This window comes from Parambassis ranga, chromosome 14, assembly GCF_900634625.1.
Source record: "Parambassis ranga chromosome 14, fParRan2.1, whole genome shotgun sequence".
NCBI classification, from domain to species: Eukaryota; Metazoa; Chordata; class Actinopteri; family Ambassidae; genus Parambassis; species Parambassis ranga.
The window spans coordinates 18,437,578-18,456,726 of NC_041034.1; the positions used below are offsets into that span (position 1 = coordinate 18,437,578).

General features: G+C 43.5%; 1 protein-coding gene across 2 annotated transcripts; it reads left to right on the plus strand.

The window, feature by feature from the left end:
* Window positions 1-712: 712 nt before the first annotated feature.
* Window positions 713-15,826, plus strand: pcp4a (Purkinje cell protein 4a). 2 transcript variants are annotated; one of them, XM_028421857.1, is made up of 4 exons: window positions 713-798; window positions 10,855-10,903; window positions 13,571-13,603; window positions 15,053-15,826. In XM_028421857.1, the coding sequence occupies exons 1-4, from the start codon at window positions 790-792 to the stop codon at window positions 15,181-15,183; spliced, it is 222 nt and encodes a 73-aa protein (XP_028277658.1). In that variant the 5' UTR covers window positions 713-789; the 3' UTR covers window positions 15,184-15,826. The 2 variants fall into 2 exon arrangements, with proteins under 2 accessions (XP_028277658.1, XP_028277659.1); XM_028421858.1 differs by lacking the exon at window positions 13,571-13,603 and having other exon boundaries at window positions 715-798.
* The last annotated feature ends 3,323 nt before the right edge of the window (window positions 15,827-19,149 follow it).

Sequence of the window (19,149 nt, forward strand, 5' to 3'; positions counted from 1 at the left end):
CTACTCTGTAAGCTCATGTCCTGATGACATTGAGAGATGTGAAACTCTGGACTGATTTCCTTTCTTGTGCTGACCATCATTAGAAAATCTGCTCCTGCACTTTACACTCCTCCATCCTCCTTCCAGATATGTCGTACTGTATTATTTTATGTAATAACAAGTCATCTAATTTCTACTGCTGCAAGGCACTCACTGCTACTGTACCATCAGGCTTCATCATCACCTCCAGAAACACTGCTGGGTAATAAGTAAACACATGAAACTCCACGCTGGGTGTGCTGTGAGCTGATGTGCTATGTTTGGCTCCACAACCATCTTCTATTATAACAAGCAAACCTAACTCTGCTCCTCCACAACCAATCTGACATCCACACTATAGTGTCAAAGTATTGCAGTCTAATATTGAAATGACTAAAATATTACAAATATGTGTGGAGTGAATCCAGCCAGCTGCATTGTGTTTCTGTTGATCAGTGTCAAACATGCTTAATACTTTCACTGCATATAGTTCCCTCATCCGTCAGGCTTTAGCAGAAACATGGCAGAAGCGCGCTGCATGATGATTAAAAATAAAGAAGGCTGGTCCTCAGCGTGGAGCCAGAGCCGAGGAGACCCATGCCCATTGGCTTCATGGAAATGTGCTGAGGAGAGCGGGGCTGCCCGCCCGCGCTATAAAAGCAGCCCGTGCGCGCGCGGAGCGGAGCTTGGAGAGGACTGTGTACCTTCAGTCAGTTGGCCGGTGCGCATAGCAAGACCACAGGGATCCACGAAGAGACTCACAGCGCAGCCATGAGTGAGGTAGGTGCGCTTCAAACTGCCTTTCTGATTTCAAAAATCACTCCTATTTTATGCATTTAACAGTAAAGTTAAGAGAGCAGCCGAGAAGGAAGGCGCTTGACGCGCAGGTCCAACATGGATGAGAGCATCCTTTGTTGCGCTTTGAAGTCAGACCAGCTTACTCGTCGATAGTTTGCGCTGTTACAGAGCCGTGGAATGGAATTTGTATGACTACACAATTGGAGAGAAACACGGGTTTGCATTTACACCTTATTGTTTAAATTTTGTTCACATTTCTACAACCGCCTGCCTGCAGGTGTCAGTAAGAACTACTAATAATTATATATTTTCATCAATGCATGGACTCTAATCTAATAAATCTAACCTGACAGGTGCAGCATGAGCATCTGTTTCCATGACTGCTGTTCATCTGCAGAGTGCCCACAGACCTATTCTGAGGGGGTGATAATGGGCTACAGATCAGAGTGATTCCCAAACTTCAAATGACAGCCAGACCAGTGTGTGTGTGTGTGTGTGTGTGTGGGGGGGGGGGGGGGGGCTGTCCTGTGAGACAGGTGAACACGGCCCAGCAGGAACTAAAACAATCATTTCACCATCACAATTTAAGAGTGATAATGAGTCTCGGATTATGTCAGAGCCCAGATTAGAAGACAGAAGCTTCACTGGCAAAGAGCACATCCTATAGTCACTGAATTATTCAAGGCTGCCTGCTAAGCGGGAGAAATAAAACATTCTTACAGTGTGCACGGGGGGAGCAGAGGCTCCAATAAGACCTTATCACGAGTGGGTTCACCCCCAAGGACCGGGGCTGACTAAAGTATATAAGACGTAGAGTAAGCCTGCTTTTAATCTGCCTCTGCATTAGCAGACTGTAGTGAGGCAGAGTGAAATTGATTGCTGTGGTAATTGTTCCAGGATGGGGTATTACCTCTTGATCAGTGCTCTCACAACACATAAACTGTCACCAGCTGTCACTGCAGACCTGTGATGGTTTTTGTTTACACACATTACAGCCATACTGTTGTCCCTTACCCTCTGCTTACACAGTCTGATAAATAAGACATAACGCAGAGGAAAATCCAGCTGCATCTCGTGTCAGTGATGGATTCATGTGTCTATAAAGAGCTGGAGTCTGTTGCTCTGAATGAATAATTAAATAAAAATCAATGGCAGGCTCCGCACTCTGCTTCTCTTCTTTTTTTTTTTTAACCCTCATTCTGCTCAGGCCTCCACAAAGTTTTCAATCTCATCAGGATAATTAACATTCTCACCAGCAGCACATGTCCAGTTTGGGACAGACAAGACAGGGAGAGCTGGGTTCATTACAGAGCAGTCACTGAGGCTCTCGATCATTTCATCTCAGACGGAACATTATTGATAAGCATTTCTGTAAACATACTGTAACTACAATTCATCTGAACAACAGCCAGAGAGCACTCACACACACCACCTAACATCTTGGCTGCTAGGATTGGTAAGAATTTACAAATCAATATCTGTCAATGTGAATCAATACAAACATCAGGCAGCCTCCTGTAGTAAATATGCAGCCTGTCACCATAGCGATGAACAGTTTTTCCAGCCAATCACAGTCCTGCAGCAGTATCTAAGTTGTTTTAAGTCCAAATATTTCAGTCTCTCATCAGCCGGAGCCTGACTTCGTGTGACCTAGTTGCTTGTTGTTGTGTACTTAGGCTCACACAATGATCTGGACACGTATCCCTCTTCTCTTTAAGCCTCAGGTATAGTTCAACAAACCTCTAATGAGGTGAAGAAGCCTCAGCCAGCTGTTGACCCCATGTGTCAGTGTCACATTTCAGATTTTCAGCTTAAAGATAATGATTTTTCCTGGAGATGAACCTACGACACTCAGCAGGCTGGTGGCTCAGGAGGCAAAGGTGCAAACAGGATGGCTGTCATCACGGTGGCTGCACAGCATATTAGTGGGTACTTCAGATATCAGTGAGGACATTACTGACACCGAGTGAGCAGGAAGTCTTTACCCGAACCCACCAGTTCAGTAGTAATCAGAGTACACTTCTTACATGTGTGAGTGTGGTCATCATTTCTATCAGTCAACATAACAGGGCTGAGATCTGCAAAGGTGCTGTGATGTCTATCACTTATCTCAAGAAGCATCTGAGCTACATCTCACTTGTCACGTGATGGTAAGCACTGTGACAACTAAGGAAGCACTTTAGCACTTTCACAGCAGCTGCACTGAGCCCGGTGAGAGCAAGGGGGCGATGAAGTGTAGACAGACAGAGGATGACTGTTGTTTGGCTTGATTAACCATTTCTCTCATTTGTCACATATGGGATTTATAATGCTGTGCCCCTTTTGGCCAGGGAGTACTTTTTTCTGTGAGGTTATCCAGAGTCCTTTCACATTAAGAGCCATTATTTATTTATTTTCTTTTTGCACTTAAGTTCTGATTTTCACTTTGTCCTGCTGTTTTCATTGCGGCCGCTCCTTGGTTAGGTGTAAACACAAAAACTACTTTGGTTTAGTAAACTGGTGTCCATTAACATCTATCACACAAACTGCTATTTTCAGCAGTACAGTGTGAAGCCATGCAGCTGTATGTGACACATTTTGCCTTAGAGCACTAACTGCTAATACTTTCTCTTCATACAGGAAACTCCATAGACAGTTGACAGCTTTCCAAATACCCTCATATTAACAACACAGAATCAATTTGCTGTAAGATGTATTCCTTAACAGCTTTAAGTGGACGACTCCAGCTGCTGAAGCTAATGCACATGAGTCTGCAGTCAGAAGGGGGACATGTTTTCTTGTAATGCCTCTGTAATTCTGCTGCAGGTTAATTGCGGCGCGCTTTGCTTAAGTGCTGCTTGACATTAGATTTTGACTGGCGTTCTGAATGCAAAGTGATCTTTGTGGTGATAAATCATTTTCAGTATGTTGAAGTTGGAGAGGAGGGTGTGTGTGTGTGTGTGTGAATAATTAAATGGCATTTCTTTAGTCATCAGTTTAAAATGTGTCAGAAAATGTAATTATTGAAAGATGGCCATAGGAAATATTAAAAAGGGGACATCCTGTTTTTACAGACGAGCAGCCCCTCAATCAGTGCATCAACATTTAAGTGGTCTGTGTGTACACCTACCCCATACTTTAATTACACTGAGAGTGGCGGCTATGGGTGGCTACTTGCCAAAGCCATTTGTTTCATCATCCAAAGTGGACTCAAGCCCTTTTTATTAAATTAATGAGATAAGAGTGTTAAAAGTTGCTGATCAATGTGAAAAAAAGACCGCAAGCTGAGTGGGGAAAAGTGGTCAGGGATGGATTTTCCTTAAAACTCCTTTTTTGCTGACGGACAGAGTGATTTAGATCTGGACCTAAGTGGTGATTGGGAAAAAAAGCTTCTGTAATTCATGAACAAATCAAAGTTCACCTCAGACGTGACGCTTTACTCACTTCTTGACCTTAAACATTAACACATTTTAATCTGCAATACTACGGGATTTGTTGTGAGGCGTGTTCGCTGACCTTAATCCTGCTTTAAACAATGAACAGAGATTACACTGAAATAATCTGTAATCCATCTAAACTGTCAGCAGGCTTCGCTGGCTGTAACCCTGCAGCTTGGGGGGGTAATCCTGGTTTCTGCAAGGCTCTGCGGATAGAAAATAACAAACATCAGAGATGTGAATGGTCAACATGGGAGAAAATAGAGCAGATTACACTTAAAGTGCCAAGACATCATCAGAGCTATAGTAGAATTATCAGCTTTTGCAGAGAACCTTACCCCCAAGGCTCTTAAAATGTCACACATCATTTCTCAGGGGACATGGCACATAATCTCACACAGGGAGAACATTCACATTCTGCCGGCACATACTGTAATACACCCGAGACCAGCACCCCACTCAGTCTGCAGTGTACCTTAGAAATATAAAAAATCAGTTAAAGGGACAGTTCACCGTAAAATGTAACATTTATGTTGGTCTGCACAGAATGTTTGGCAGTTATATGAGTTACAGGCTAATGTAATAACATCAATCTGATCATGTTTGACTCTGCAGGTAATGATCTTATTTCATTTTTAATTACGCCCTCAACATATCTAAAGAGAGAGAGGCATGTTGAGTAGAGTTTGATGAATGCTGCTGGGGGGGCTGCACTCAGCCTAATGCATGCTAATGTTTTTTGGGGAAAACAACTGTGCTGTGCTGCTAGCAGACTGCTCCTTACTTATAATACAGTGATGCTTTTTGTGCATGTTTATGTGAGAAAGATGTTTTCCAGTAGGGGACAGGATACAAAACAACACAAGACATCAAGCAGTGATGTTTTAAATAAACAGACCACATTGAAGCTGGGCCTGATTAACATGTGCCCAGAAAGGAGTGAAAAATATTGTCGGTTCAGTCAATAGAGACAATTTCTGTCTTCATAAATAATCTTACTACGGAGTGTTGTGGGCACAGAATTGACAAATATTTGTGTAATTCTCATGCATTTAAAAAGTTCAGTACTCCACTGTCCTTTGAGTCTCATCTTTTTATTCTGGCAACTGGTCAGGAGGCAGATTTACAGAGCAGTGCTGGAGCGTGCGACTACATTTTGACAGCTGATTTACTGTGATTTCGATGGTTTCCTGCACACAGATTCAGCGCATTTGACTCAGGAAATACACCAAAGTCATTATTATGTAATAGCTGGTTTTAACTTAAAACAAGGGCGGCGCGGTGGTGCATGCTTACATGCTAATTCAAGATTCAAGAAGTTTATCATATCATTATCATATGCACAGCAAAGGTTACACTGAGCAATGAAATTCTCCTTTTGTGAGCTCCTAGGCTTGTCTGGTCCTTTAAAAACCATAAAGACAAAAGATCAACAGCTGTCTTAGATCAACAGCTGTGACATTCTCTACAGTAAATGACAGTAAGCACACGCTCTCACAGCTCTACGTGAGTATTGTCCATCGCTGCTGCTTATTCAGTCGATCACAAAGTGTGTCTGGTGGTGTGGAAGCTGCTACACAGTTGTAATGGTGCTGGGATGAGCTGTCTCTGACCTAGTTTTGTAGTCTCTTCGCTAAATTGTTAATAGATCCTGAGTGCAGCATGGAGTCTCTCTCTGGGGTGCCCACGCTGCCATAAGAACCAAAAATAGCCCCCTCACCACACACACACACACACACACACACACACACACTGGCAAGGTAATTTATTTATTTTACCAGTCTCCTCCATGTCCACACCAACCAGGGGTTTATGCAATTAGTATGGGAGAACATGCGGTGTGAGCGCCACACAGCAAAGCAGGCCGCGAACAACAATTCTTTAGAGACTGTAGTATATGTTTGAGTTTCTGCTGAAATCCTGCTGCTGGTATCATCATTAATGCTGATATATTCTGCACCATCAAATAGTTCATACCAGAAAAGAAAGACAAAAATACAACTAAACTATAGACCAGGACACATGCTGTGCCAATATCTCATTTAGCAAGGGGGGGGGGTTAAAGTAAAATGTAACATTTATTTTCAGCAGTATGAGGCTGTGATGGATTGTGCTGTAAAGTTAGACATGGGCTGCAGTGACACTAACTTTCATGGTCCAGCAGTCAAAAAATATAAAAAACATAAGTGTAACATTGATCAGTGTAGACAATAATATAATATGTGTTGTGTTGTCATGGATCACACATACAGTCCTGTATCACTCTGGAATCTGTTCCTGCAGCTCAACAGGGAACAAAATAATAATCTCTAGTATTTATCAAGCTTTGTACATCACTAGTCAAGCCTGGCAGACAGCGAGGCACATACTGTACGCCGTACAGAAGGACATCATCATTAGCGGCGTAATTATCATCACTGCCATCCATTTGTCAAGCTCCCTCTGTCTCCAGCATATGGGGCTGGGAGCAAGCAAACACGGTGGCTCCTCTTCAGGGAGTGTGACGGCACGACATCTCTGCACAGACTGCACACAAGCCCTGCTCAAACACCAGCCAGCAGCACCGTGTAGGGTTCAGTTTAGCTCAGCGTGGTGTTGGCACCGAAGGTGTGCGAGAGTCATGATCAGAAACTTGTCCAGCTTCCTAATGAGGCACAGTGCTGTTTGGCAGGCATGGAGCGGGATTTGTCTGAGTGTTGTTGCTGCAGTCTGGACTATGAAACCATTATAATAGCATGTGTGCTGCACTAAATCAGAGCAGGGTGTGCGGACTGAATCTGAGCTTTAAAGCATGGATATTGAATATATATAAGTTGTGCCATTGACTGATGTATTGCTGTAGATTTAGGTATAACAATGCACAGGGGAGGGATCCTTATACAATCTTATAAACCTTAAATAAGTGAATTAATGATGTAACATTACCAGGTGATGACTGGGCAAACAAAACATACTCACCTCTTCAGCGGCTCCTGTGGTGCTCCCCCTGTTCTCATGCTTCCATCATTGACTGTAGAGATACGGACACTCTGACCCAAAAGTGAGGCCAAAACCATTGACAGTAAAAACTATGGACAGCGCTTCCGTGAGGTCACTTGTTTGTTTCTGAAGAGCCGTTTTGAGTCTCAGTGGGAGGTTCCGGGACGTTGATGACCGCCGCCATGCTGGCAGCGTCACGTCCGCCAAAACTCCAAATATGGACAAAGAGGGGGAGCACGAGTGGGGTTTAGGGGGGCGGGCGATCGTGGAAGCAGGAAACTCACGCTGTGATACGTCAACTGTCTGTCACTCAAGCGGCAACGCCCATAATTATGTGTAATTTTAAGTCCGAATACAATTGAAACGAGTGAGAAAAAATTCACCCCCCGTACAATTGACACTAGAAGAGAACCTATCATCTGTGGTTATTTGTACCAGGCTGTAAACATGTTTTTTTCTGCTGTGAAGTCGGCCATTTTAACATGGGAGTCTATGGGAACTTACTCGCTTTTGGAGCCAGCCCCCAGCAGTTGTGGCGTGAATTACAAGTTTTGACACTTCCGCACGGGCTTCAGCTTTGAGCCCCGAAGGTTGCCGCTTGGCCAAAACATATAGTATGCCCTCTAGTGGCTGGCTGCACTTTAAGACATAAGCTCCACCTCCTTTACGTTACTAGATGGGACAGACCAAACGAAGCTCTCGGCCTCTGCAGCACACACTCTGGCTCCAATATAGCATCTTTTTCCAACATGGCAGCAGCTGTACAATGGATGGAGGCAGAACTGCATGGCCCATCTACATATGGCTTCCATTAGGGCATATCAACTGACTTGTTAGATAATCTAATAAGTCCTTCGTGAATACATAGGGATGATGGCCCCAGCTATGAACAATGTGTTCATTCATTTATGTAATGAATGCACTGTTAGGACAAAGTAAACCAAGTGTGACTAAGAATCTCTCAGATGAACTGAATGAACTGATCCAATGAGCCATTCATTTAACAGATAGGCATTAGCTCAGTGAAACCAGCTGAATCTTGTACTATGGAAGTGTCCCAGTGGGCACAGCTCACTGTAATTGTTGCACGGAGCAGCAGCTCCCCTCTGTTTAGGAGACAGTGTTGTATCATCACATCTGCTGCACTGTGAGGATTTCCTCACCGCTCCCAAATTAATTTGTGGGAAATCTGGGCTCTCGGCGGCAGGGAGCCGTTCTCTGTCTTTTGGACCCATACAATAGAGGGAGGAACTTTTACATTAAATACTACTAATGCAGCTTTAATGCATGAGTAGTCCTGGCATACGGTTACATCACACATCTTTTAACCCTGTCTGTATTCAGCAGGTTAATACCAGCGGCTCCAAAGCCCAGATGAAAAATATTTAGGGCCCATTTGGCTGCTCCCAAATGTAGATTAAAAAGAATCCTGTGTCATCAGAGCTCTGCGACTGTGACCTGCCTGAGAGGCTTATGACAAAATCTCATCTTTCAAATTACCCTTCAAAACTTCTTTTCCACTTGAATCGCTCTTTTTTTTTTTACAAACTTTTTCTAACTGAGGTCTACGTAAACACCCATTTTCCTTCTCTTTCTAATTATACAAACCAAACACTCGGGTGGCACCTGCTCCTTTGCCAGTGTTAGTCCCCTGCCAGCCCCCGTGTCACGCCTGATCCTTCACGTCAAGGTCACAGCCGACAGGTGTGAGGGTTAATGAAAAGTGGACACTCACAGGAGTTCTCTGTGCTACGCCGACAGCTCATGCCTCCATGCACCAGTCTGAATCACTGACTGACCCAGATTTACCCATGTTCCTGATGTTCCTGCATCATCATGTGTACTGGGTGTTTGAAGGCGACATATTCATCAGTAACCTGCCACGTTAAGACAATATGAGGGGGAATTAGAACATAGAGGATTGTTGACAACTAAATCAGCAGCACAAACACTGCAACTACTGTACTGTAAGCAAATACACCAAACTGAAGCAGAGGATAACAAAATGGTAATTAAATCAAACCCCTCCTACATAAAAGAGAAATTCTAACACGAGGTCCATATTTTAGCCCTTGGAAACTGAACATGTGTGAACATGTATTTCTTTGGCCACATCACATGAGTTCATGGCACGGGGGGAATGGTGACCGCACTGTAAATGTGTTTCTATAACTCTCATTAACTTTCTCTATAAATGAACAGTGACAGCTGCTGTTTCATTTTTTATCAGTTGCATGTACTTTCTGAGTCCTTTGTTAAGATGCTGCTGGCAAACAGCAACAGAGCCTTTTTAACTGCTAGAAGTGTGCAAGTGATGGGAATGAAGCTTGGCCAGGCTGAGATGGACCATAACAAACACCTCATTTGAAATTCAGCCGTTCCTCCTGAAAACCCTCACATGAATTTGCAATGCAGGCCCTTCTTCTTGCTGTTTTCTGCTCATTTATTAGGCACAGTAAAGCAAATAATGTGCTGAAATCAGGGAGATGAAACCACCATTGGGGCAGGGAAAGAAATGGAGCAGTGTGGGCAAAATGGGGTAATGTGTGGAGAGCCCCCCCCCTGCACATTAGGACTGGGGCTGCTTTGTAAGCTCAGACTGTATCCAGGCAGAGAGAACGATGGAGGAGCAGGCCGTGTTTGTGTGAGAATATGATTTTTTAATCACAGTTAGAGACAAAAATAATCTCCCTCACCACAACTGCAGACGCAAATAGCAGCTACGCCTCCTCTTGGTGTGATCGGGGAGATTTTCCAGCGCTCTCATGATGGGTTTGAATATTTTAAAATGTGACCTGATGTGAGAGAAATCTAACTCTTTGAACTTGGATAAGCTCCTCTCATAGGCTGTGGAGTGTGAGAGGGATGACTAAAAGCATGGAAAAGATGGGAACACCTCTTAAACATGTGACCTGCAGTGGATCTGATTCCATTTCCGCTGTATGTGTCTTAATTGTCATCCTGGACCAACACTCACAATCTCGGACGTCTGCTTGCTAGCTGTCCCTGTCCCAACCCCTGGGGTGGAGGTGTAAGAATCAGATGAGAGTCAGCGTGGTGCCGGGAATCCCAGCGGCTTGGACTCACTTTGATTAGCGTGTGTAAACAGAGAAATAAATGGCTGCCATGCCAAACAAGAGTGTCTTTCAGCGGCTCTGGTGATGGCAGCAGGGACACGGCCAGGAAGATGTCTGCTTTATGTCTCTGCTTTTTGTCTCCCATTTTAGTCACACACATCAAAATGTGCATTGGCATTTGAAATCTTTTGAAAGAACATGATTAATAATTCAGGCTGAGATGAGCGGGATGGAGGGCTGATGGTAGATGGTACAGTGGCTGTATTGATAACTGAAGCCCTCTGTGATGCCAAATGATCTCTCAGCACAGCAAACAAATGGAAGCCTCTCCTCTCACAGCCTGTAGTGAAGCTGTCTTACTCTGGGAGCTGCGTGCATCTTGTAATGTTGCAGAACAGCAGCAGGCTGTCAGGCGGGAGCTGCCAGAGCGCGCCTCTGCTGCAGAAACATGGATTATAGATCAACATATCTCCTCCTGCCTGTGCTCACACACAGCAGAGTAGAAAGTATGTAACATGCCTTCAGTCTGTTTTGCTTGATCTTCATTTTCTTTTCTCTCTTTGCAGAGACAGGCATCTGCAGCAATGGCTGGGAACAAACCATCTGCTGGCCAAGGTATGTCTAACATCATCTGAAAGAACAACCATCCACCAGGAAGGTGCAGGATATTGATGCATGTCAATCACAGCACGATGCCATACAGCAGCTCACATCTTAGAGCTAGTAACAAAAAATGGATTATATTTCAGAAGATGTACTTAGTGTCTTTATATCTTATATATGTTGAAGTGTTTTCATCCACATTACTGCATATCCAGCAAACAGCTGTTAATATTTGAGTACAAATATAAAGTAGCATAATGGAGCTGGACTATGGGCCATCTTGCAGCACACAGTTCTTTAACTCACCCCCGAAGTTCGAGTTTTCAGCCCGAGCAGACTCTCTCTCACAGGCCTTCACTGCCTCGGGCTCTTACTGGTTGTCAGTCTCTAGTCTTCAGCTGACTGCCATCAATTCCTCCTCAATACGAACCAGTGTGTCAGTCCCACTGGCAGCCAAAGCAGGTGAGGAGGTGCTTTCCATCATGGTGACAGAGGAGGATTTTTTTATTTAATGCTTCTATTACTATTGTAAGTTAAAGTGACACACACAGCTGTTGGTGAACAGTGTCCAATTACTTTTGCCCTGAAATTTGGGCTACGCGTGTATCAGCTCCTGAGATTAAACCTGACACTTCTACAGTCATGTTTTTGAAATAATATCCAGAAATAAGGTGTCAGAGGAATAAAAATGAAATATATAAACTCACCAAATGTTGGAGGTCAGTGAATATGACTGGAGGTGAACTGGACCTCTGCTCTGCTGAAAATAACAGCACACATTTTACAATCCTGTAAATTACAAACCAATAACACAGATTAAGGAGCCTTGTGTACCAGAGTTAGTGCGTTCCACAGTAGATTTCCATGTATACTGCAGACTTTTTTTCTGCTTTTACAGCATAACAGAAACACACCAGCTCAATCTGCCATGCTAGCAATTCACAGGAACACTAAGTTTGTAAAGTGGGCCATGGCATTGTTGTTAATAATATAATTCAAATCCCTGGAGTAAAAAATTATGCTCACAGTGCTTGACAGGATCATTTGAAATTCATAAGTGGTAAATGCAGAGCTGCCATTCTGGCAAAATTACAGAACAAAAGCCTGTTTGTAATGGAGCTCACACCACTGAATGTCTTTTCATGACCTGAGCTCAGGTGAGAGGAATGACGGCGGGTCTGACCTTTCCTCTCCTGCATGCAGGATTAACAGATGTGTGGTTTTAAAAAAAAAAAAGTTTCTCATGAACAGCATATATTCAGCACTGTGTCTTTCTGCTGGCTCCAAGCAGAGAGCATGAACCTTGGCTGCACGTTGACTAAATTAGGTTTCATATGAAACGATACACAGAGGAATTGGTGAGAGCGCAGCGCTTCTTCGAGTCAACCTTCTCCTCACACAATGGATGCAGAAGGTTAATAGCAGCCCATTCACTGCTAAACGGCTCTGAAGCCATATTCAGCACATTAAGCTCTCCCTCTGCACCTGGAGACCACGTGTCACCTCACTTCTGTCTCTGGGGCTGCTGATAACACCGTAAAGACCCCCTGTTCAAATGGATTTCTGTCCCAACTTCTGGGATGACGAAGTGTGTTGCTGCTCAGGCTCGGTCCACAGGGAAACATCCCAGCAGCAGCGGTCGGGAAGGGATTTTAGGAAACTTAATTGAATTTGATAGAGGTGTGAATTGCATTTATTTGCCCATTTCTTCTCCTCTTTCCTAGTAGTAAAAAGAGTTACTGAATTCACTCTACACGATCAGCGCTCATAACATTATCATAACATCAAAAAGAAACAGCTGCACCATACTGAACTCTGCACTACTTTGTCTTTATGACAGTAAATGATTATGTATCATCATCTAATATACAGGTGCATGGGAAGATTGTTTCAGCACGGTGTGTGTGTGTTTGTATAGATACTATGTTACACAGGCTCTGTGTTATGCAGACCACATGGATACAGAGTGGTCCCTGTAGAGGACCTGAACTATTTCATGTTTTCCTTCCTGTGTGTGTGTTGCATATGCATATTTCTCTGTGTGTAAAGGTTACACTTTCTTACATTTGGACACAGGATGCAGGTTTGCATACTGTGCATCCCTCCCAGATATCTACACGCTGAGCTTTGTCAAGATCCAGGTGATCCTGAATAGGATTTTCGTGCTGGGATTGACTGGAAGGGCATCATGTCTACATGAAAATCAATGAGTAACCCTTTCAGACCGCAGCAGCTCACGGTCTGAGGGAACACACTGCAGGTTTTATATTTTGACAGTCGCTGCTTCGCGGGTCACCTTTCTGTGGTCTCGTTGCTCAGCACTGGTGTGAGCGTGCCTTCATCCATCATTGTCCATATACTCTTAGGGCGCCTTAAATCTCACAGGAACCAATTTGAATGTGACCTTTCTGGAAGCTGGTATGGAAATAATCCCATCATCTGTTGTAGCACTGTGATTCATTCGTGCTGCAGCACAACACACCACTTAAAGTGTGATGTCCCTCTGTGGTGTAAAGGGCATCAACCCTGTGGAGCAGGTGTGTGTGAGTGTGTGTGAGAGAGAAGGGTGCGCACACACACACACACATACACACACACACATACACACTCACACACAGGGAGGTTTGTGTGTTGCTTCTGCAATCATGAAATATGAATTTGTTTTCATTGTCATCCGAGGGCTTCAAGGTCAACAAAAGGTCCCATCTAAACGTAAGTAGCTATTTGGAAAAATCATCTTTTATGCTAGAGCGCACTCCTTCAGCACACCGCAGCGAGCCAGCACGGTCCTGCACAGAGCACGGTCCCGCATGACGACTGTGATGCCTGAACAAACAACTCCCCTCTCTGTATTAGTAAGTTATGAAGTGTTTTATGGCAGTAGAACCAAATCCTTTTTTCACTTGTTAGAACACATCCTGAGTCACCACTGACCTCTGTTGGACACATTTGGTGTGGGTTTGTCAGTGTGACGTATTTTTAAAGGGGCAGTTCACTCCAAAAATCAAGTATTCAGTGCAACAGTCTGAAGATATCAGCTGTAGAGATTTTCTGCCTTTTTTTCCAAGGCACTGCAGGCCACAAAAAACATGAATATTTGATCTGGACATGAAGTGTCCTTTTAAATTAGCAGCGTTTGTCTCTGTGTCCCCTTCATAAATAACTGACGTCCTCTCCATTGGACTGTGAGGATCTGCTCCTCGTTAGCTTTCAGTGTCGAGAGGTGGGCTTCTGTACTGTCCTTTAACTGAATGCCAGGCACCTGTAGTGACATTTACGCCCGACATGAAGGAGGTCACTGTGTTAGCTCTACACCAGAACACCTTGTTTACCTTGCATGTCTTCTGACTGAAGCGTTAGCGCAGAGGACAGGCTGGAGGTTTTTAGAGCTTCTCCTCCGTTTGCCCAACAATGGAAAATGAGGTTATAATTAACATAACTGCCCATAAATCTGTGTTTATGAAATAAATCCTAACCTCTCTCCCCCTCTCTCTCTAAATCCTAATATCTCTCTGACATTTAACAACGATGAGTGAGATACATGCAACATAGTTGCTTTCATGGATGATGGCAGCGTGCAATGCTAACTACACTCCTCTCTGCCATTCTCTGACAATATATAAAAGTGTTTCCATGTTTATGTACGCTGAGCTGCGTGTGTGACCTGTATGCACCTGGTCTGAGTAGAATCTGTAAGTGATAACAAGCTTGTTTTACCTTGTTTTACCTGGCTGGGATCATTGTCGCCCCTTGTGGACACTGTAAGGAACAGTTTATGGGAAGGTGGAACTCTATATATAATAGTAATAAGTAGCAGACTATGAATGGGTGTCATTAAATGATAGAGCAGAGAAATATTTTAGGTGAATTGATGTCAGCTCCTAGGGATTCAAATGTAATTATCACTTATTAAAACATCATTTAGAGCATGGGGAACTCCTGTGGTTTATGGAGTCATAGTTTGCATATGATTATAAAAAAGTAGCTCAGTGGACAGAACCGATGTGTTCTGATTGTGTTTTTCTGTGCATGTGCTTAACATCACCGACTCTGAAGCTCATAATTAAAACATTCACTCAATAAAGTTCACAGATGTCTGAGGAATCCTGAGCTTCTGAGACACATCTGTCCCCCCCCCCCCCGCTCTGCTGTCTCCTCCAGATGAAAAGAAGAGCAACCTGCCCGAGGACTTCGACATCGACATGGACAACCCGGAGACGGAGAAGGCGGCTGTGGCCATCCAGTCGCAGTTCAGGAAGTACCAGAAAAAGAAGCAGGATGTGAAGTTGTAGATCGGGGCGCCGTCTCCGCGACCTGATGTGGGGGCCTGGTCTTGCATGTCAATCAAACTGCACCGTCATGAACTGAAAAGGGTGGGGGTGGTGGGGGGGTGAACAGGATCTTTATGTGTAATGAAAAACTTTCCAAAATGATACATTATCTATGTGTCTGTATTTTGATCTTTCCTGTATTTTGCTATTTGAGTTTTTTACTTCAGTGACACTGCACAGCGTAGCTTCAGTCACACTCTGTAATATACGGCAGACATTAATAAGTCAAACACTGATCGTCTCACCATAAGGAGGACAGGAAGCTTGGCTTCACCCCTGGTTATAATTTCATCCACCAGATGTTTGCTCCACTGTAGGTCTGTTGACAGCAGCCTAAACTGACCCCATGCTGTCACCACAGTGTGACCCATGCTTCTAAAATCAAACCAGTGTCTCTGATTTGTGTCATGTTGTCTCACCGGAACCTGTTGTGCATCTCTGTAGAGACTCTAGATGTCGTGCTTGTGATTCTTTCCTTCTTCCAAATGTGGTTTTAACACTGTCATGGTTGAGTTGGCTCACATACGTGTACTGTACAAGCACACACACACTAATGCATGCGAACTGGCACACATGCACACACAGAGAAATAAAGGACAAGAGAAAGGCCATGTTGTCATAATCTGTAGTGTGTCTGTGGAAACTGCACGTGAAAACTTTCATACAGTAACATTCTCTGCTGCTGTCACTGTGATAATGGAAAGTCTGAGATCTCTGGAGGAGGTAGGATTCAGGCTTTTAAGCTTTATCTACCTAAAACAGACGTGTAGCTAAAGTTATTACCTTCAGGACTGTAACAACAGCTGTATAACTCATCTGCTCCTGCCACACAGTAATCAACCTATAGGCTGATTACTGTGTGGCAGAAGCAGAGTGTTCTTAATGAAGGTCACAGTCAGATATAAATCAAAGTCCACCCTGACAGCATCACAGTGCAGCCAGTTTTTCCAGCTCACACAGTGGACTGATGTTCTCAGTTTGAGAGAGACAGCTTTAAAACATCATGATCAGCTGGTGTCTTGGGACTAGTTTATCTTCCAACAGTTAAGTGTCAGTATAGTACATCAGGCTGTACAGAGTGAACCTGCACAGCCGAAGAGTAAAACGTTTAAATATTAATGCCAACAGCAGGTTGCTAGGCAACAGGGGCAGCACCTTGTGATAAACAGGAAGTCCTCTACAGACCAGACTACAACCTACTCCCACCCCCTTCTACAATATGATATGTTGCTGGACAATAATTTAGGTCTCACTAATAGTCCAACCTCTAATGTCTTCCATTGCACAAAACCACTTTGTTGTGCTTGCTGTGATTTTTTTTAATCAAAAACACAAAGATGATGTCCAATGCATCAGCTCATTCACTCAAGCACTCAAACTGCTATGACAGCGAGTCAGACTGCGTCAGCACATGTCATGAAACATCAGACAATGTCCTTACTGCTTTCTCAGTGCTCCCTCCACAAACCACAAATTAGAAACAGTGATTTCCCTTTTTTCATTTTGTGCCACTTATCTGTAGGTATTATTACTAACTTGTTCCCATGGAAACCATGCTCTGAGGCTGGAGGTAGGGTGGTGGACGTTTTTAGTGTAAGAAAGGCTCTTTTTCTGAGTGATTTAAGATATGGCTACATATGCACAGAACATACACACTTATACAACAGCTCCATCTCAGTCAGTCAATCAGCCACTGACACCTGTCAATCAAACATGTCTCCATCAAAAGTCCATGCTGCAAAGGACATGGATTCAGGTAAAGGCATTTCACCAGCGTGGTGTCTGCCTGCTGCAGATGAACCTTTTATTCTGTAGTTAACTGTGTACGTCTCTCAGTGATCATCGGCAAACGACAGCATCAACAACACCAGCTGTCTCATCCTGGCACCCTGCTCATTGCTCCAGATCTGTGCTGGGACGTGCTTCTGTGTTTATTACTTTACATGTTCACCATCATTTCCCCAGCACTGCCGAGGACAGCTTCATATTTCTCGGGCTGATCAGCCTCAGCCTTATTTATGACAGCTGTTATTAACCGCGCCAGCTAAGTCTCTGTCACCACGCTTCATTTGTTGTGGACTTCAGAGGTGGATGGAAAATATAGTTGTCATGTTGAGTAATACGCCTTCCTGGTAACCCTCATATCCTGTGATAGAAGACCAGAGATACTATTTACAGGCACATGTGAGGCTGATGCAGAAGCTTCAGCCAGTCGTTCAGGGTTTCCTAGCAGAAGAAAGATTCATGGGTCACAGCAGCCGAGTCACACACTGGCAGCTGTGAAGAGAGGAGCCACCGGGCAGTGACAGGTAATGGAACTACTCTCTGCAGCAGAGGTGTCAAGTAACGAAGTACAAATACTGCGTTACCTTACTTAAGTAGAAATTTTTACTTCTACCCCTTACATTTTTAAAATAGACTTGTTACTCCTGTTTTGTTTATTATTTAAAAAACATCTGGATGATTCGCACCATCCTGATGGAGCGAATTTGATTGTGGTTGGTTGAGAAGTACCATTCCGGCACCCTATTGGTTGGTACGGGATCCATCGCACCTGCACATGACGTATTTGCATTATACTAAAATGCATTCTTTTTCTATTGCCATATACAGTATGCGGCTGAAACGCCTAGTGCATCCAAAATTTGATTAATATTATAATCACTGTGGCTGTTAAAAAATACAATTTTTTTTTTTTCCGAGGTGTTAGTGCAGAGTAGGCCCGTGGCACAGCCTAAGCTTTTATCCTTACTTTAAGGAGTTTTGAAACTGGTACTTTTACACTTTTACTTGAGTAAAAAGCTCGAGTTGATACTTCAACTTCTAAAGAAGTCTTTTTAAACCCTAGCATCTATACTTCTACTTAAGTAATGACTGTGAATATTTTGACACCACTGCTCAGTGGCCAGTTTCTTTTCGATGGAATTGGACACATACATGCAATGTCACAGGAGCAATTTGAGCTACACATGGACAGAGGAGCTTTGCATACAAACCTTAACGATCCAAAAAACAAACTGAAATGTGAGTTCATGAACGGATGAAGCTGCCTGGATGAGCAGCAAAACGTCTCCAAGAAAACTCTACAAGTCCAGACGCCTTGCTTCAATCTTCTCTACATATGATGGCCTGGATGACTGAGAATCTTCATCAACATGTTGAAACACACATTTATGATATTGCTCTAATACATCACATCTACTGCATCACACAATTTTTGGCAGCAATTTTATAAGATGTTGGGTAATATTAGAATTAAAAGAATTACCCCAATTATGTTTTTTTTAATAAGCCTGATAAAAGCTGCAAATTCCACTAACGTCCTCAGGCTAAACAGATGTTAATGCATGCGTTAAGAGAACATAGTCTTGTCCCAAGGAGCATTTCTTAGCATTGAACAACACACAGAGACATTAGGACAGACCCATGATATCGGTCTAGCTTAAGGACTAAAGGTAGACATGCTACGGACATGTCCTTAGTCCTTACATGTCCGCTAGTACAGTCCTTTCTTTTAGATATTACCATATGTATGTGTACTCTTTTGCAGTTATTGTGTTACCTTGGACACATGATGTTTGAGATCTCTGATCCAGGTTTCAACGATTCATTCATTTGAACCACCTGCTGCTGGGATAAGAGGGGTGGGGCTTCACTTAACATGCACTGAGAAGACAAACAACAAAATGCATCACCAAAAAGTCTTTTTGTTCTGTTTAACATGTTCTTTTGATTTAAAAATGCTTGTTTTGTACAAACATTCCACATTGCTGCGACCTCAGAGACCCACTGCTCACACTGCAGGGCCACGTTCACTGCAAGATGGTTGAAGGGGTGGATTAGAGCAACTCAACACTGCCACCTGCAGGCATGGAGCCCAGTGACGCTGCAGGGATTCAACGCTGTTATTACAATAACAAAATAATC

Bases quoted from the DNA above. Each gene is read 5' to 3' on its own strand.
- pcp4a (XM_028421857.1), top strand. The intron at 10,904-13,570 runs GTATGTCTAACA...TTGTCATCCGAG, and splicing joins CAAACCATCTGCTGGCCAAG to GGCTTCAAGGTCAACAAAAG. The intron at 13,604-15,052 runs GTAAGTAGCTAT...TGTCTCCTCCAG, and splicing joins ACAAAAGGTCCCATCTAAAC to ATGAAAAGAAGAGCAACCTG.